This window comes from Mchenga conophoros, linkage group LG6 (assembly GCF_057382185.1).
Source record: "Mchenga conophoros isolate Kocher_MC1m ecotype Shallow Benthic linkage group LG6, M_conophoros_male_GT1.1, whole genome shotgun sequence".
Lineage (NCBI taxonomy): Eukaryota > Metazoa > Chordata > Actinopteri > Cichliformes > Cichlidae > Mchenga > Mchenga conophoros.
Window position 1 is genome coordinate 28,371,517 of NC_140531.1, and position 20,908 is coordinate 28,392,424.

The following is a 20,908-nucleotide window of genomic DNA, read 5'->3' on the forward strand; positions in this document are numbered from 1 at the left end:
TAGATCAAAATCTATACACAGCACTCCTCATCGTACTTTTATTGATTTGCTAATGCTGTCATAATAACAGCAAACCAGAGATATTTAAGATATTTATTTACTTTTTTTTGATGCACTGATCAGTTTTGATATTTGAGGCTATTTTGTGCTAATAGCGCGTTAATGATCAGAGGCTACTAATAAAATTTAAAATGCTTTCAGTTGGTTGTTTTATTGATTTTGTGGTTGATTTTCAAAGTTACAATATTAAAAAAATCTCTTAATTAAAAAATTTATAGTAAGAGGAAATTTCAGAGATATCTTTAAGTAAAAAATGTAAAATGTAAAATAGTATTAGTTAATTTATAAAATACATTGTATTTTATAACATATCCTTATAAGCCAGTAAATTTCCATACACATACAAGTAGCACACACTAACACCAAACCTTTCAGCTTTATTCCCATCTTTATTCTAAAATAGGGGTTTGTTCATATACCATACCTACTATAACAAAGCATTTTATTCTATTTTGTATAGTATGTTATTCTATTTTATCTGATCCTATTCTATTGGGTTTTTCATAACTTTTATGCAGAGGAACTATTTCCCTATGGGGACTAACACATACACATTACATTACATTACATTACATTACTTTCTGCCATGACCTAAAAATGGGTGGGACTAATAAAGGTTTGTCTTATCTTATCTTATCTTATCTTATCTTATCTTATCTTATCTTATACAAAAAAGTATTGCAAAATGTTTCTTTTTTCTGTCTGTTGACACTGTTTTGGGAATTATGTAGTGATAAAAAGAGTTATCCAAAATCCCTTCAGCATGAACCTTCCACTCAAATGTGTCAACAAAATGAAACGAGAATTTTGAACGTGGTTTTATCCAGTGTTCGTGTTTCCATTGTGGGAAAGTATGCAAATTATAGCAAATTTGCACATATAATGCCTCACTTACATATCTAAACATTAAAATACTCAAAAGCTTGTAAATTAAAAAATAATTGTCTCTATGTAAGTACTCAACTAGTGAAGTTTCATGGTGATACGTGTCATTTTTAGATGAAAATTGAGGCCACAGAAGAGTGCTTAATCTTTTTTATTTTCTTTTTTGTGTGGGCTTGAATTTTTATTTTTCATATTTAAAATGAAGAATGCAATTTGTAGCACTCTTATGGAGAAGTTTGGAGTGTGGCTGCAGTTTTCTGTGAGTGCAAGGTGAAGGAAACATTGCACAGAACACCCGTCAAACTATAATGGATTATTGATGTGATCAAAATTTATCTTGATATCTCTTCATACTGTAAAGAAACATTGACAGCCAGCACCGGGACATAACAGACACCTTGGCATGCAAGCTAAAGTAAACAAAAGCAGTGTGGAGAAATAGCATGGTGAAGGTGAATGCAATGCAAATGAAGCAGTCAGTACTTTAGAGTTATACAGAGAAGGACTGGAATGCAAACAACTTAACATTCAGCCAAGAAGTCTGCATCGTTTGTAGCAGAGTAAATGCCAAAGTGCCTAGCTGTCCTTTAGTATATATATAAAATTAAATATTTAAAATGATTAATAATATTAACATTTGGGTCACAGTGAGAGCTGCTCAGGGAGCTGTGTGATTGCATATAGTTGTACAGTATGCACGTGCTACAGCTTTGCAGTTACAGTTGATTTTAAAACTATGCAAAGCTGCTCTTAATGTTTAAATGCAAGTGAACATGTGTGAACATGACCACAGAGGCAAGAGGCATCAAAGGTAGAAGAACAGTGAGACAAGAAGGTGTAAATGATGGCCCGGGAGGAGGGCTTTCTCCCTGAAGCAGACTGATTGAGAAACAAATTGCAGCAAATAAAGCACGTAATTAGATTTCAGAGCCCAGTGTGCTGCCATGCAATGCGCTCCATTGTTCTGTGCCGGGCTGCTTACATTAGAACTGTGAGTTTGGATCCCGTCCAGCAAAGAAAGACAGAGTAAAAAAGGGGAAAGAAAGAAAAGGAGCCCCCTCCTACTTTTTCTCATTGTATTGTCATTGAGCAAAGGATGGTTTGCTTTCAGCCACCAACAGGCAGAGAAGAGAGGCTATTAGAATTCTTGACCCGATTCGAGATTTTATTTTGGGTGGCGTGCAATCAATTCCGATGAGCTGGGGCATCGCCCATTACTGTAACTGCTCCGTTTTAAATCAGCATGGAGTCCTGTAGGGTTTCTCTGAAAGCTTAGCCGGGGGAAATAAATATGGCAAGAATTTAATGGCATAAAGCAGCAAATAAATTTCAGATAAAAGTTTAACGATGATTTGATAACGTGTGCTTCTGTTTTGGCTCTATTTTTTCTTAACTCAGTGTCTTTTTACTTGTATTTATTCTCTCTCTATCTATCCCACGTCGACACGGCCGTAAAGCACGCTGGGCTCGACTCGTACTCAACAGGGTGTGTAAAGCAAGACTCATGTTCAAAAAATCCGAGGAGGGGTTCGCCACAGATCCTGATCACTTCCAGCTTCAGACACGTCACACACACATACAGTATGTAGGGCTGAACCTTGTTATGCTTATAAGTATCATCATGGTCACTCCAATTCTCCTTCTCCTCATCATCATTAGTTACTTTCACATCCTGTGTATTCTGACGGGCCAGGGCGGCCATCGCAGGTCATCTGCAGTTAATCTCCTCCACATTTCGTTGCTGTTCAGACATCTCTGTCGTGACCCGTGGGAGTGGCGACTCACGCCATCCATGACCTACCAGCACAATGTGTGTTTTGTCTGCGCTACACCATCGGAGGTATTCTCCATGCATTCCAACCCTCCGTGTGGTCAGAAAGGGGGGAGAGCCCTACTGCAGGAGACAAATTAATATCCACTCCATGTTCCCTCATAACCTCCATTCACACCCTCCGCCTCCCGGCAAGCTCCACTCCCCGCCTTCAAGCAAGGCGCAAAGAGACACCTGCCTCATAGCTGTCAGCCCAACACCTCATACTCAACACCTCATCCGATTTTTTTCATATTTATTTCTAAATTAACTTTCCGTGTTTCTTAACTCATGCTCAAATCTTTGTCTTCAGAATCTCAATTTTTCACACACTCCATTTACATTTAATTTTTTCTCGTTTTCTTCATTTTCCAAACTTTTTGCAGGTAATCCACCATTTCTCACTTTTGTTCCTCTTCTTCTATCCCTTGTATACATTTTCTTATATGCTTTTAATAAAAAAGTAATAAATGGTAGATAAATTTAATTTAATTGTGTAAATTTAATTTAATGTGGGTAAAGTGCAAACGGCCTCGCTCTCGTGTCTTTTTTGATCTGATCGCCATCTCCCCCGAGTACATTGGGTACAACAAAAGGCATAACGCATTTCAAAAAAAGCTTTAAAAAAGTTGGAATACTCTTTCTCCTGCTGCTAACTAATAATAATGATGCGGATAATAATCATAATCACTTTTTTTTAGTATGCAGTACTGTGCAGAAAAAACGAAACTGTTGAATACTGCATACAAGCCACATCTGTTTGCAATCATGAAGTGATATCATAGCTGCAGGAATACCAGGTTGAGCAGAGGTGGGTTTGCTGTGTGACCCCATGAAGAGGCTCGGAGGATAATGTATGCATCCTCTGGGCCTCAAGACCGGGCGGGCTAGAAGACCAATCGCTATTCATGCTTCTGACATGACCAACAGAGGATGTCCATCACCTTACAGTCTGCTTGATTTTAGCCTCAAGGAAGAACAGATTGCCTGGTGGGTCATAATTCACACTTTAACACTATCTCCATCAAAAGGGATGATTTAATTAATACAGTTAGTGGAAACGATAAATATGCACAAATTATGTGAAAGTCTATTTTCTTTCAGAATCAGAATCATGTTTATATGTGCAGACACATACAAGGAATTTGTATGTGTCTTTCCTGTGTTGTCACATTGAATTAGCATTTTTTAAGTTAACAAAATAAATATATAAAAGTAAAAATCCCTCAGAATATGTCCTACACCCTAAAGTAGACAGATTCCTGACAAGGGGCGCCCAGAGAAACTCCAGATATTGTAGCTCTGCACCACCCACAGTGTTATGTGAAGACAAAGCGTGAAACAGAGGGAGACGAAGGAGGTGGAGGAGAGTGAAAAGAGACTTAAAGAGAAAAGAAAAGAGGTGGAGGAGGGTTGGACAACAGCGATAGCTGGACTGTGCTGTCAGTCAAAGCTGTTCAGGGAAGATTTGAAACCTCAGAGCACCAAACAGCTGCAGAAAGCCCTTATGCACACACACACTCGCTTACAGACATGTATATATGTTGGGCCTCTTCCATTTTGATTTGAGAGGGAGAAAAAAAACATGGCACGAGCCAGATCAGCTTTTTCCACTGTGTGTGAAAGAAAAAGTGGTACTGATTCGAACACTGTTCATACAGTCACAGCACGTCTCTTTAGGAAGTAGAAAATGTGGGTTTTTCCACTTTTCTGTTTTCTGGCAGCATTTATGCCATTTCCTGGGTAACTAATTGAGCCTGCCACAACCCTCAGTAGTGACATATCACCAGAAATCTAACCAGTTGATAAGCTGACAGTTGATTCTAGAATCTCTAAATTTGAGCACTAATATTCATTCTTATTTCAGTTACATAGTTATATTTCCCATTATTCTATCTACTCTAATAACTGTTATATACAGATATCAACACTTATATGCAGATTATAAACAAAACTGCATTTAAAGTAGTAGCAGTATCTGATATTCCATGCCTTATCCTCATCTTATGTTCCTCAATTAAAGACTGGACAGCAAACCAAATGTTACAGAACTGTTTGAAACAGAAGAATACCAATACATCCTTTGCTAAGTTACAAAATCCAGATCCCTCCATCACTCCTCCTCTTACTACACTGCATCAGAGAGGAAAGTGCGAGCTGGGAGAGATGAAATATCAAATCAAACAAACTACTGGAGCCCAATGCTGCACACTCAACCAACACCCCACTGTGCCGCAGTTAGACTGATTAATTGTGAAAGTGTGAGAGATTAAAGGAGGCACATCCCAGGGCTGCGGCTAATGGATTTAATATTCATGAACCCCCCAGTAATAAGGAGGGGAAAGGCAAGTGGGATCCAATTTATCCTGCACACTGTTTTTACACTTGTGGAAAAAATATGAGAGGACGAGGAACTAAACTGGTTAAAAAGCTCATACTGAATACATTTATCCTCCCACGGCATTTTCCTCGTTTCCTCTCGAGGACAAATGTGCTTTTATACTGATTTATAGCAACATATAGATAAATATATAAAAGAGATTAAATGTTTTACTCTCAGCTGTGCTTACCTGATGGCTCCTCCGTGCTACTGGATGGGGTTGTAGGAGGTGTGACTGGAATCTCTATTCCCAGAGAAAACATGACAGAGACACAAAGAAAGATCAGTTTCATTATTATGTGTATCTGCAGTGCATGTTCTAATGTTGCTGTGTGGACGTGTGGAGGTTGTTACAGGATGTAAATAGGCACATTTATTAAAGAAGCATGAAAATGTGTCACTGTTAGAGCCAGAAACTTAAACCTCTGTGATATATTCTGGCAAGGTTTCAGTGTTAATATTATAGAAGAAAATTTAGTAAATAAATTCCTGACGGGGCGTCTGGAAGATATCCTAATGGCAATGAACTGTGTCTTGGTGACGCAGGAGTTGAGTCTGAACTTGCTGCATGTTTTTCCTCGTCTGAAGTGCAACTTAGAGACCTATTTATTGTGTATCCTTTCTTGCAAGTTTGGATTCTGGCTTTCTTAAAAGCTTAAAATGTTATTTCATCTACCTGCTGGCTCCTTCAACATAAACAAGTCTGCCCATCTCACGCTTTGCTTCTTCCAAAACGCAAAAAGCATTACTAGGTGCTAAAATTGCATTACTAGCAGAGGGAATAATATATTTAAAGCCACGAAGTTGGTAGACTTTCCAGAATCGACTAATCTTGGTGGCTAATATGTATCTACATTTAAATGTATTAATATTAAATGTCTGTTTCAACGGTTTCCCGTGATTATTTTCATATCGGCTCGAAATAAAATATCTCCCTCTACTGTAACTGCAACTTACTGCAACTTCTGCATGTATGTACATTTCACATTTTGGAGAAGCAAAGTGTGAAATGGACACGGATGCAGAAGTTGCAGTAAGTTGTGGTAGGCCGGCGTGTCTGTTACACGCTTTGTTGTAATATGTCGGTATAATGCTTTTTTTATTTTATTGTTGCATTGTGAAGAGAAAGGGCTCAATCAAAAAGACTTCTAGATTATTCACGTAGACTATGAGGAAAGAAGGAAAAGTGACATGCAAGGAAAGACCCTGATACACTGAGGGAAGTGGTGTGGTGGTTTCAGCAGTGCGGTGAAGAGTGTTTAAGGAGACAAAGAAACAATCAAGTCTTTAGGTCAATTAAAATGAGATTTTCTCAACTTACACAGACAAAAACCTGCTTTCTAAAAGTATGTCTCATCTGCATGCTTGTCCTGGAGGTCCATTTGCTGATGCTGATCTGCTCACATGAGTGCACATCTGCATTATGTGATATTTAAACGATAGGTCTAATTCTAATATTTTACTTGTGTAAATTTAAACTGACAACAGTGGGAAGTAATATAAACTCAAACTCATAAACACATGTACTGAACATTAAACTGGATGAGCAGTCAAATGTTTTGCTTTAAAGGAGAGAGACAATTCATTGAGAGAGTCCGTTAAGTTTTCTTATGCTGGATACTGCAGCCCCTTTCTCTCTTATCCTGTCTTGAGGTACAGACCTTCTCTCATGCGATTTCATATATTTTGATCTTTTTGTCTTCATTACAATGGCTTGTAAATAATAAATTAAAAGGTAGTACACTTTAGTCATCCCATGAGACATTGTGGTAGCTTAGAGAAGCTGACACAGCTCTTTATTCAGATTAATGGAGCCAACAAGTGTGTGCAGCCATAACCTTGGGGTTCACTTTTAATGGTGTGTTTTTTTAAACTAGGAAAATTCTGGACCTAAAAAAAGATTAGAAGTTGAGAGAGATGCACTCTTCTGAAGAAAAGTGTAAAACAGTGTATGATGGGTTTGTATCACATGTTTGTGTGTGCTATTTGAATATGTACATATGCCTGTCATCACACCTGACCTTTTGCCAGGCCATGTTGTGCTACAGTGAGGCAGATGTGGTAAAGACTGGTTCAACGTACTTATGCAGGGGGCAATGGGCGAGCGGCTCTGCTGGTAGCCTTTAGCACAGCGGTTGCACGTGATACCAGTCACGCCGTCTTTACAGGGACATTGTCCTGTGGTTTGGTTACAGGTTTTGCCAGCAGCACCCACGGGATGGCAATCACATGCTGTGAGGAAACAGAGGAAGAAAGAGAGGCACAGTGAGTGGTCACACACACACACACACACACACACACATGTGGGGAGACACAAACATATACTATATCTATAGAGAGTGCAGGTGGGTACACAGCAGCAGTGTGTCAACAACAATAGAGTGGTGAGAGACAGGTGGAGGCGTGCACAGAGAGACAGAACTTACACACGTCCAACGTGGACCCGACCGAGTTGAATCGTGAGTGAAGGAGCAACACATCCTCCAAGTCTACAGACACTTCCTGACATTTTGGCACTCTGTGTGTTGTAGCCATCATTTAAATGCCGCCCTAACACAGATCACAGATATGTCTGTTTATATATGTACCTCTGCAAGTGAGTGAGGCTGAATTTCTATTTGAGCTGGAGACGTGAAGTGAAGAGGAAAGTTTGTGCATGTTTACCAAATGATAAAATAATGGAGGATAATCCTAATTGCCTGTTTCTGATTATTCTCAGGCTTTGAAGGTGAGCCTAAAACGTCTGTCATACTTCCTCCCACACTGGGGGGTCTATCGAACACATATGCTTCAGGAATGTAATCATTTTCCAAAGCCCCCCCCCCCCCCCCCCCCTTCTAATCCAAACCATTAATTTATTTCACAGCCAAACCGGTCGTGTTTGGTGTTGAGTAATAGTTGTCTTAGAGGGGTTATTTTGTGTTTTCATCTGCTTTTGGTCTAAATAGTAGTGATTCTGACATGGAGGGGGAGTTAAGAGAATTAATAGGTCTTTTATACTGCAATTCTTGACAAGCTAATCCAGACCAGACCTAATCTATCACCATTTTCACATTTTTACTTGAAACGCCTGCAAAGCCAAAAACACAGTTTGTCAACAAACTCACAGCGCCATATTCTTCACTGTGGAAAGATTCGATTTTCTGCTTATTTCCTGGAAACCTCGCTGCGCTATCTCTCCGAGTCGGGCCAACTCCGCTCACTCATCTCCCTTCCCTTAAGATTTTTTTTCCCGACTGTGTCAAATGTCACCGTTAAAATCTTCACAGGTGCAGGTTAAATAATGTGTGTCGGGTTTTTTTTAACCACACAGATTGGTCAGTTCCACTAATGTTTTTTTTTCTTTTGGGTGGTTATATGAAAAGATTGAATGGTGTGGTGTCAGTTACAATGCATTGAGATCTTGTGATTTCTTTATCTTTACTTTGATCATGAGCAGGGATGTGGTTTTTATTTAGAGATGGGTTGTATACCTGACGAGCTCTCGGGGAGATCTACGTTACAGTTGTTCTTGGGGAAAACACTGCTCTAAAGCATTAATGTAACTGTAAAAGTTTTCTTTATAACTGACTTCTCACTCTTGGAAATAACACAATTGTTGATTTGTGAGATATTCCAAAAAATCAGCCACACGACTACGGGACAACTCTGTTCTCCAGCTGAAGTAAGTGTTTTTGTGATAAGGTCTATGTGTCAGTGGGGTGCCTCTTCTCTTCTCTGTATCACACTCTGTTTTATCTCTGTTGCTTGTTTCCTGTGTTCCAGCTTCTGTGCTGCTCTTATCTGTTTTTGGTGTGTGTGCATGCATGTGTGTTTGTGTGTTGTGTGAGAGCCAGAGAGCTAGAAAGCGTACTTGGACTGTTGAGCCTTCTTATCAGACTCAGAAAGCCCCCCTCATTGTGTGTGTACCTATTAGTACCTTTATCAGACCAATCTGTCACTGCTTTCATTGCTTAGCTGTTCCCTCAGAGGAACAATACACACACACATAGACCCAAACACATGGTTTCAGGAAGCCCAATAAAGACTGTGCAGGCTGCCCCGGCACGTCTTCATGCCTGTAAATTTACGAGAACGTCAGAGGAGTCCGATGCAGAGGAGGCAAAGCGAGTTTCTGCTTGGAGCTTCAGAGAGCTCAGGTTATGCTTTTAAGAGCGTGTGCCCATAATTTCAGCTCAGAGCCTCAAGCCTGCTAGTAAATCAAGGTGCACGGCACATGGTGTACAGGTGGCAAACACTCAGCCTCCTCCTCCTTCTCCTCCACATCTGGTCTTCTTCATCAGCTCGAGAGCCGACTGACTCGCTATCCTGTCCAGTGACAAACTGTCCGACTCAGTGACACACCTGTCGACTAGAAGACTGACTAACTCCAGAGGTGCAAGTGAGAGTTTCTGGTTTAAGTGTGTGTCCACTTAAACGGTTAAGTGGCCTTGTGCTGTGTTTCAGGGATACTCCAGATGGCTTGGGGAGATATGGGGACCAGAGGGCAAGAGGCCCTTCTTTCTCAACGCTTCCAAGAAAGAAAAAAACTGAGAGACATCTAAAATAAGACCTGGATTATGTTTATAAGAGAACCTGCGACCATTTTCTAATAACAGAAAACCTGTAACCTGGGGGGTTAGCTATGCATTACTGCCATGTGTCTAGATGAAAAAGGAATTCCTGACACTAAAGGGAGCCTTTGCCGCTGGGAGTTGCGTTTTAAAGAATGAAAAACGTCCGCAGTTAATGAAGAGGGAAGAAGACTTTTTCAAAGGCAAGCGGTCGGGCCCAAGTCTGAGATTGCACAATGCAAGAATTTTGAGTTCTGCCTATCGTTTACCATAAAGCTGGTGTTTGAAGTCTGAACTCCACTCCCTCATTGGGTTTGTGCACACTGTGCCAGTAAGAATAATTTGTTGGCCCTGGATTAAAGCCAAGCTTCCTGAGTCTGTGTTCTATTATAATTAGGTTTCTGCTCCACAAGTATTTTTGAAGAGCAAAAGAAAGATGTGTGTTATTCAGTTGTTTTACTATAAACAGCCTTCTAAATGGCATGCGTACCTAATAGAGGGTGCATTCTTGCTTCTTGTATTTTTTAATGTTTTATTGAGGAGAATAATAGGGCTGCAATGGCCCGAGGAGTCGTGTTTTGGCCACCGCGAGAGCCGAAAATGTTCTTCAAGAGCTTATTTTGTGAATGATGTTTAATGCGCAACACATTAAAGACATGTGTGTTCTGCTAATTGATATCAGCACACCCCTGTAAAGAATAAAAAATACATTTTTAAAAGTTAAAAGCGAAGTAATGAAAAGCAATATTTTTCAAAACCCTCGTAGAAAACATTTTTATGTGTGGTCAATGAGAAAAAATTCAACTGTATCAATCGAAGACATATGCGAAGGAAGGAGGGTCGAAGGGTGCTATTCTGATTGAAACAGACTATCCCTCCGTCAAAGCCTAATTGTCCCCTGTACGCAGAATATGTTCCTCATCATCCAACTGACCAATGTAATTACATGATGGTTGATGTTCACATTTAAAGGCTCTGAAGGTTTGAACTTAATCCATCCATCGCAGAACCAGTGCCAAGCTCGAGATTAATTTGGTACATGTTTTGATGTTCTATGAGGAGAACTAATCAAGAGCAGGTCTTTTTTTATTTGCTGTGGACTTCTCTTGTATTTCTTTAGATATTGTAGTATTTAGCCCACAGAGCAAAGCTTGTGAACTAGATTGGACAGTTCACTCACTCTGCACTGCTTGACAAACATAAGACATGCCTTACTCTCCAAACACTGTATTGCTAAACACACCCTCAAGCTGGTGTATGTTAAATGCCAAATTTCCATGGTAGCAAGGCATTGCTGCTAGCTATTTTGACCCCTCCACCCTTCACAACTCACCTATAGGCTACACATTAGTCCCCAGGTTCTCTATATGACATATTTTGAGGGTAGTGAAGCACTCGGAGCCTGGAAACAAAATGTAACCATATTCTGCTACTGTATAACATAATTTTAAAAGACAGGACTAACTTTTGAAATAAGTATAGAAGTCATAAATAAAAAAATGGATCAGCTACTTAAACTTTAAACAGACATATTGCCATAGAGTTTTATGTATTATCTTTATTAAAGCATCAAAGACCACACAGACTGCTGCTTCTTGTCGTCTTTTCAAATCTGATCATTATCCCTTTAAGCTAAACTGAAATACACTCAGTATGTGTTATTTAGAGGCATCAAAGGGTTAAAGATACAAACAAGAGCTGACTGAAAATCCTTCTGAGTTTACACTCTTTCTCAATGAGGGGTAAAGTAATAAATTTCAGCCTGTGTATGTGGCCACCAGGCAGGGCTAACTTTGTAATAGATGTGCCTCTGCCCTTTTTTTCACTCCAGATGACCTCCTATGGAAACGGGCTGCTTTCTGAGAGGATTGTATTACACATATAAAAGCAAACTGGAGTTCTCCTCGACATGCCCGTGCTCCTGCAGCACTCATTCTTTTCCAAAGGCCACACGGCAAAGGGCTCTCTCTCTTTGAGTTCAATAAATAACCAGACCGCTTAATTGCTGTCACTTCGGTGCAGAGCCTACGCTGCTTGAGGAGCAGACAGAAATTAGTTCTGCGGTTTGAGTTCCATTGAATTATCTTGAGTTATGATGTGGTAAACCTGAGAGAATTTGGCAGGGCAGAACTTTGAAAGCATACGAAGGTGTCTGAGAGAGGGGGGGAAAGCGGAGTGCGGTAACTTTGCAAAGTTCATTAGCAAAGAGAGAGCGACAGACAAAGAGGGCATGTAACACAGTGACACATATCTTTAAAGTCTTCATGAGTAAGTTTCCAAATATAGTTTGGAAAAAAAATGTTTTAATTGGCAAAAGAACGAGTTCATGCTTCGTATCGTTTGTCAGCTTGGGGTAATTACCACAGATCCCCTTATTATAAGTCTAATTTGATGTAACCAAATACCTCTGTAGAACTTGGACAGTGTTTGCTTGTAATTACACTATGCTGGGAGAGGTGGGAGGTGCATAAACCCTGGCAAATTTCATGGATCAAATTGAACAAAACCGTTTGGGTAAGTTGACAATTTTATAAACAATGATGAAATCTGTTTACACGTCACTTCGGTGAGAGGCAGCGGTGCACGTGAAGGAGCCGAGAAGAAATCAATCCCTAGTGTGGGCGAGATGATTTAGTATTCACTAGTTTCAGAACACTGATGTAATGAGTATATGACATGACTCCACTCCTGCTATGAGCCTCTGGGACTGTCATTATCCTGTAACAATAACATTATTATAGATCATATTATTTAATTGTTCAGCGGTTTCGCAGACTTCATTTATCACAGTGTTGGGTTTTGCATGAAATAAGTGCGTGCATGACAACACTAATGCTGATTTGACTGGTAATTAATATAAATAATAATAATTCCATGATCGGTTAATCTTTTAATGACTTTTTTTCAATTAATCATTCATAATTAAGATATAAATAAAACTGAATGGAATTAAGGTGCTTTTTGAAACGCCAATAAAGTGAAAAATGTTCTTTCCATCATTCTTAGTTTGGAGGGAGGTTGCAGACTGCTTGTTTTGTTTCAAAATACAAAGATATTCAATTACAAATCCAAGTCCAAAAATGTTGGGATGCTGTGTAAAATGTAAATTAAAAAAAAAAAAAAAAACAACAACAACAACAACAACAGAATGTTTTGACCTAAAATTGAGACATTTTACTTTTTCATGAAAAATATTGACTCATTTTGAATTTAATGGTAACAATACATCTCGAAAAGTTGGGACTGGGAATAAAAGTAAAATGTTGTTGTTGTTTTTTTTTAGGAAGAAACAGATGGAAGGACATTTCTAATTAGGTTAACTGGTTGGTAACATGACTGGGTATAAAAGAGGATCTTAAATAGACAAAGTTTGCCAGGGTTAAAGACTTTAACAAGTCACTGCATTCTAATATTATATTTTACAAAGTATTCAAACTCTTTTGGAATTGAGGTCATGCAATAAAATCAAACTGACAAAAGCAGGAAATTCTTTTGACAAACTGAGAACAGCGTCTCACATTTCATCTTCTGTTATTAGAACTGATTTAGTCAGTTCATTCATTTATTTAATATAGAATTTAAATATAAAAGGGTTTCTAATGTACAGTTAAACAGGAAGAGAAGGTGCACAGAGTCTATAGAAGCAGAAGACACAGGTGAAGATGGGGGGAGCAGAGTTTCTCTGAATCCGAATCACTAGTTATCAGGAAAGCTTTACTCGGCTACAGAATGCAGAGCCAGCCCCACATACCCAGATGCACATGCTATACATCACTTTACTCCAGATGTCAGAGGTCCACACTACGTGCATTTTTCACAGCTTTTGACTCGCTGTTTTGACTTAACTTCATGACTCATTTATCCAAAGTTTCGCAACATCAAATTAGTCATCATTGTATGAGAACACATTTCCACATCAGTGAAAACAGATTATTTTTTTCTCTTTCAGCTAAAGCGCTTGCTATTGATGGTAAAAAAAATAAAATAAAATAACCCAACCTTTTATTGTGACATTAACTGGGGATTTGTTTTTTTAATACTCATATTGCTTTAACTTTACCAGGATGGTAACTACAACATCATTTTCGTGTTTTATCCTTTTTTTTCCAGCCAAACACATATAATTTCTCATATAAGCGGCACCTGAGCACACGGAGAAATCACCAGTGCAAGAAATTAAAAAGTAATAAAAGTTATCTGTAATCATATGAAACATTGATATAGTTTATGGTTTTAGCAAATATGGTAAAATAGGAAAGATCGCACTACTATCTGTAGCTAATGCTGCCTCTACTATAAATTATAAGAGTGGGTTTACATTTTATATTTGCACAGCAGGACCACGAGGAAACTAGTTTTCCAGTGTGAGGAACTAGCACCAATGAATGTGAGTTATGAGATGCTGAAAGAATCAAGTCTTAGACACACGAGAAGAGATGTAAAATCAACAAAAAAAGAGGTGAAATCTCCCGAATAAGCCAGCCTGGTAGACACAGCAGTAGATTGGGGTTAAACGACACAAAACGTCCTGTCGTGATGAATGCGTGTTTGCATTCCTGGCCGACTGGAGAATGGGCCCGAAGCCATGGAAGGTGTTAAAATCACTTGAGGAATATTGGTCACGAGTGACTCGAGGCGGGGAATTACTTCCAACATTTCTAGAGCTCTTTGTTATTAATTTGTCTTTGCGCGGGGAAGAAAATGTGCTCGATGCGGTTGCTGAATGACAGGAATTTAATGTGACTGAGTGAAACATCTGTGACGTTCTTTTGCATTAGGTCAGTAAATGTTTTCGTTGCAGCAGCATGAAGCATGTCAACACGGAAAAGTGCACGTTCTCCAAGGTTTTATGGTCAATACGGAGAAACGAGCAGACGCTGAGGACAAATATCTTTCATCAGTGGTGTCGTTTGCGTTCGTAATGTGTGCAGCTGACTACAACACAACTTAACACGCCATTGTTTCATCTAAACATGTTTTTTAAAGATGTTTGATGCTTTATAGACATGCTCCCTCTTAAACTAACAAATGGGTGGTTACTTTTTTTAAATTCCTGTTGAATGATATAAGAAAACTCTGGCTCAAACTGTCTGCAGTCTTCGCTCGCTTTTAGAGTGCTCTGAAACCCTCCAACAGGTATGCTTGCATCAGTGTAGATGCTTTATCCATACAGAGTAAATCTGAGGTGTCTCTGGGCCTGTTTGCACAGGGATTCAGTTCCTGTTATCTTTCCCTGCAGCTATAGCAGAAGTGAGAAAACATACTCTCTCTCTTTTCAGTCACCGTCACTTCTTTCTCCGCCTCCACCACCTCTCTGTCTTTGACCCTTATTAGCTACGGTGAGGGCCAATGGCATGCGATTCATCCAGCAGTGAGTAGTGAGCACACCTGCGTAGGGGTGTGTCCCCTTCCTCTCGTCCTCTTCTTCTAACCCATCAGTCCTCCCTCCCTCCCATCTTTCATTCTCCTGCCATCCTTCTGGTCTTGACTTTTTTGCTTTGTTTCCTGCTCTCTTTTCAATTCGTTTTGCAGCCCTTGAACCAGCCTCCCTGGGTTCTCATTAGTCTTTGACTCGCACCGAGGATCACTTCACACCTCAGCTCTGTTTGTTTTTCTTGTCCTGTCATCCCCTCACCCCAGCGCCAACTAAGCCAAATAACTCAGCGTCGACGAGGGAACACCCAGCCCGACCCGCCCATACCACCACCACCGTCGCGACCTCCACAATCCCAAAAGACCCCCAACTCATCTTCGCTGACAGAGGAAGATGAGGGTGAGACAGGCTTAGGAATGTGAAGACCACAAATCCTCTTGTTCCTGCCTTTATATAAAATCCACTCTTGAAAAAAGCAGCGCACATCATAATGTTAACATTGGCTTGTATGTTCAGTATACGCCGTATGAAAGCCGAGGGACTCTTGAGTGAAATGGATCAATCCGAGCCCCGGTCACTTACAAAAGAGAAGACAAACAGAGCCCTGTACCTTTGCAGGCTTTTCTGTGTGAGATGGGCTTCGACAGGTCTCTGTAGTAGCCCTCCTTGCAATAGTGGCAGTGGCGACCTGCCGTGTTGTGGCGACAGTTGAGGCAGACTCCTCCGCTCTTCCTCCCCGACAGTTTGTAGAGCTCCATGTTGAAACGACACCTTCGGGCGTGAAGGTTGCAGTTGCAGGCTGTGGGGGAAACACAACAGAATGCAAACAGTTTAAATTAATGCAATTAGATGTTTTACTGAACACATCAATACATCATATCTAATGCACAGTTTCCATTTTCATTATTATTAATGTGTCAGTATATTTTGTGTATTAAGAATGTTTTTTTAATCTATTTGTCAGGATCAGGGTTAGTCTGCCTCACTTGATCAAATATTCTGCACAGCTTTTTTCCTTTGCTAAAGGTCCTCTCCAGAGTCCATACTGTACTAGTTAGAAAGTGAAAGGCTTGTATTACCATTTCTCTATTACATGCAAATCCCCTGCAAGTATGTGCGAGACCCCTCTCTGCCTCTTGTTTACTGATGAGTACAGTTGCCAGTGCTGAGTTTAATTAGCCGGCTAATGTTTATTCATGACTTTCTGGCAGCAGAGTGAGGCAGACATGCCCAACTTCATTAGGGCCGGCCGTCCGAGACACCAGTCCTCCTCCACCACAGACACATTCATGCATTATTAACTGCAGCACTTCTGATACAGTTTGTGGCACGACTGTGTGCGGTTCTACACGGTACAGTGTGTGTGTACCTAAAGGGGGTTATCTGGATCCAACTATGTCCCACAGTTGATTCATCCATCCGCGTGTTTCGGCACTGACAGCTCGCTCTATCATCTACCTGTCATAACGGAGGAAGGCTGAGGGCTTACTTCCCTCGGCTTCCCTCAACCAGATTTCTCACTGGTATGCTCAGTGCGTGTACATCTCTGAATTTTTATTTTTTTTCTGAACATATCTGGGACCTCTGAGACTTCTCTCCACTCCAAGGACCTAATTACAATATCTAAAACACACACATACATATCTTAGTGTCTTATCAGTAGTGACTATTGGTGGCTTTGCTTCCAGGATGGCAGCGGTTTAATTAGTCATGCTTTTTTTTGCTTGTTGACCATCCCTGCTTTATCATTTTTGTCATAAGACTTACTCAGATTGATCCCATTTTAAAAGTAATCTAAAAAAAAAAAAGAAGAAGAATTATCACAATACTAGAAGATGGTAATATTTCCAAGACATTCAATAGCAATTAAAGATATTTTCTTAACTCTGTTTCAGTAGTCTTTGCTCCAGAGTTCTCCAGTCTTACTTATCTTATTGAGAACTATATTTGTGTCCCAGACATAATGTTTTATTATTGTCTTGAGCTTGATTTACACCTGTTCATGTCTTGATTCTCGTCCACAGCTAGAACCAACCCAGTACTGGGTGTCTATGCTGAAATGTTGTGATGAAAACGTGTTGAGAGATAAAAATGCATAAAGCATCCATTCAAAGACCTTTTATGACAAAATGTTTTGTTAGCTACAACATATAAATACACAATGGATTAGATTATAGGCTTTTTTTGAAATCTCTCAAATGATCTCTGTGTTGAAATCCTTGAGCCAATCAATCCAGACTCTGAATGCCAGGGGGTAGGCTCAGTCTTTTTAGTGTCTCCAGCGTCAAGCCATAGTTGGTGAAAGCTATCTCTGAGCATGCCTGAAGGTAAAAGAGATCACCACAGAGAGGGGGGAAACTAGTGGAGGAGCAGTGTGCAGCCTCTGACCTGCAGACATGCTTTTGTTACACTACAAAAATAGTTTCACACCCTTTCTGAACACAGCCCCCCCCAGAGAATTTTCAATTTTGTACCAGAGAGCATACTTCATAAGAGATTATCTCAGATGAATGCCCATCTAAACCTTCATACTCTCTGGGACTGATGTAAGCATGTTCACATCGCTTCTTCAATGACCCTCAACTTAGAAAAAGTGGTTGATCTGCACTTACTGTTTTCAAAATTATATCAACAAGGCTTTGTTCAAATTAAAGCATAGACAAGCTAAAAATTGCTGCCTGGCATGAGTTTATCAGGAGTCCTGCAAAGTTATGTCTGTTATTTAGCCATCAGAGTTTTTATACACACAGGAAAAAAGCCAATTTTATGCCTCTAGTAGTGATTTGGACAATATCTAACACAAATAAAAAATTGTATTGTTTTGTTCTTTTTAATAAGCAGTGTTAGTAAATACTACTTTTACCTTATAGAACAAATTTGGTCTGTTTTCAATCAAGCTAATTGCTTCAGTCTGGATAGCAAGTCTGTAGTCGCCTGTAACCGCCCCCAGGTGAGCAGTAAAAAGAAGTGTGAAGTGATACCTTTTAAACAAGTGTAACAGATTTAGCTGGATGAAGCTAAGCTTACCTACAGCCTTTCAACACCTCCCGTAGAGTGAGCCATGACTATTTGAAATGACAAAATGCTGCATTTAATTGTTGCATCTCTTACAAACTTTTAACCTTCAACTGTAGAATTTAGCAGAAAATTGATTTGTTTATTCGATGCTGCTGTTTCCTGCACTTCCACTGTCTGTGTGTGTTTTGGAAAGTTGGCTAATTAGTTTCTCTGAGTGGTTCCCAGCCTCCATCAACTGACCTCAGTCTCATAGAAGTACTTAGACAGCCTTCCTGCTGCTAATTAGAGGGAAATTTCAAGCAACAGAGCTGGAGGTTGAGGTTAAGCTCATCATACTCACGATAAGCCTGGTAATTGAGCAATGTTGGTCACAGCAATGATTTGTTGTAAAGAGACACTCAAGCAAGTGATTTCTGCCACTTTTACTCCAAATTGACTAAAGCTGCCGGCTGCTCATTACCACAACTGTAAAGACACATTAGGAAGAATAAGCGACTAAGAAAACTGTGAAAAGGAAACACTGATTATACTTTTTTGAACAATATTTATATAGATTTCTAATGTCCCATCCACACATCACATATATATAGATATCTATATATGGCCATCATTCCCACTGGTCTAAAATTATTCCAGCCTACTCGCTCCTTCTCTCACCCAATTCTTACCCTAAACAAATTCAGCAAAGCAAAACCCAACACCACCGCATGCAAGCAGGGGAGCAGCCGGAGGTCTGCTATTCTTTGCCCCACTCTCAAACAAACACCAAGGGGAGTCCACACATGAACAGTTTACTTTTAATCCTATGGATGACCCAAAAGTAATCAGATTAACTTCTAACCCACCCCTAAGACAGAACGGAAAAATACTGACCTTTATACTCTCTCTTTGACTTTGGTGTGAAAACGTTTAAGGAAAGAAAGCCTAAAGTTCACAAAAACTTATCACTGAAAATATTAAGGACCTCAAATAACGTGCTACAAGCCCTGCACCGTAGTGTGCATTAATCTCTATGATGGCAGCATGTAATGCACGATTTTCTCTCGCAAACTTAAAACATACACATATATAGAACCATGCTATTTCTGGATCCACAGTGTTTGCCTGCTCCTTCACCCTTATAACACACAAGCTACAAAAGCTTGGCAGGGTCACTGCTTGTCACGTATGTCACCGAAATCAAATACAGCCACATGGTGTCCTAGTTTAATATAATCAATGCTATTCTACCTGGATATCCGTATTTAGCCGTAATATGTTTTTGATGGACTAAAGGATAATAAGATGTAAAATAAGTTAGTATATAGTATGTTAGTATGTATAAGTACTGCTTTTTTTCTTTTTGAGAAATACAATATGTCTTAATGTGGAGGTCAGGTTATTATGGCAGAAAGCATTTACCCTTAAATTTGCTTAGAGATGCATTAATGAATACGGGATTTACTGGGGCAGCGGGCAGAGCTATATCAGATATGGTTCCGTGTATTAAATAATATGTTGCTTAATTTGTAACATAACTGCAAAACCATCAAAGATGTAGTAGAGTTAAAAGAATAATACAACTCTAAACTGCAGCAGAGTAGAGATAATAATTGAATGGGAAATATTCGTCGTTTACATGTAAATATTACATGTAAATATTACATGTATATTTGAGTAAATGTAGTTTAAGTAAGTGGAGGTGAATGAGCTCAGGCATGCGTATGGCTGTACTGACTGTTAACAGACAGCAGCCGCAAAAATGTTACTGTAAGCTGAAGGATGACACTTGGCATCCTTGTGCTTATAGAAATATGTCAAAAGAAAAACAATGCTGCTATTATGCTGCGGCGTCTGGGATTTCAGCACGGACGTCACAATTGTTTTGCAGCTGAATTGAATCCTGGTTTGTATTGCTGCAACAAAGTGTGATTTAAAGGCATTAGGTTAGTGACAGGTAACTCTAGCACCACCCGTGTTTGTGTGGAGACAAATGAAAATTTCCTGATGGTGGAATTTTCCTATGAAGAGTGAATCACCCATCGCTGATCCACCGACAGCCGCTGTTTCTCCCAAAACAATGAAAGAATTTCACTTTAAAAAAAACCCACTATAATAAGTGTTTAACAAAACAATGTGTGATGTGCAGTCACAGAAATATTTACATTTAATCTGCAGCCAACACGTACTACAAATACTGCTGGTTACATGTAAGCTTATAAAGATGTTTCCACACAATCACTTTAATTGTATCCTGTTTTCAGTATCTGGTTCAAGTGTTTATTTAGTTTTCTATGCATTACATCAGTTCTCACTTTTATCTTGTGCCTGTTGATCCAGGCACGGGCACGGTAAAGGCAAGAATTACTAAATAAAAACAGAATTAAATGAGAGCGTTTTAAGGCACCAAGATGACAGACATACTAAACTCAGCGTTTGAAGTTCTCTTTGGATACAGAAACAATCATGCCATAAAGAATATTTATTATTTTAGATGATGCCACAATAGGGTTAGGTTTTTTTTGAAAAAATAAACACATGTTTCTACACATATTGGTATTAACCTGTAAATTATGTTCTTGTACGCATGAGAAGTCTGTCGTTTTCTTCTGGTTTTCTTTCTGAAATTACCAGAAAATTCTATTCTTTCATCTATTCTGAAGAGAAGAGAAATCAACTATGTTTCATATTGAGGTTTTAAAACTGGGATAAAAAGTCCATTATGACAAATAGAAAATGATCCAAAACACTTCTCACTGCAACACGGAGTTGCAAATCTCTACAGGGTGAGGTGTTGGGAAAAAAATCAGAAAGAATCTCCTCTCTAAATGAGAGGAAGCACTAATAAT

The 20,908-nt window shown here is 39.4% G+C and overlaps 1 protein-coding gene across 2 annotated transcripts in view; it reads right to left on the bottom strand.

The window, feature by feature from the left end:
* The window catches only part of ntn1a (netrin 1a), a 57,185-nt gene that overhangs the window by 11,266 nt on the left and 25,011 nt on the right, over nucleotides 1-20,908 (bottom strand). The window contains exons 3-5 of one of the 2 annotated variants that reach the window (XM_085277248.1): nucleotides 15,673-15,861; nucleotides 7,218-7,367; nucleotides 5,326-5,379 (exon numbers count right to left, since the gene is read on the bottom strand). In XM_085277248.1, the coding sequence (XP_085133374.1) occupies nucleotides 5,326-5,379; nucleotides 7,218-7,367; nucleotides 15,673-15,861 (393 nt within the window). The remainder of the gene's footprint in view (nucleotides 1-5,325; nucleotides 5,380-7,217; nucleotides 7,368-15,672; nucleotides 15,862-20,908) is intronic. The other variant, XM_085277249.1, reaches the window with a different exon arrangement.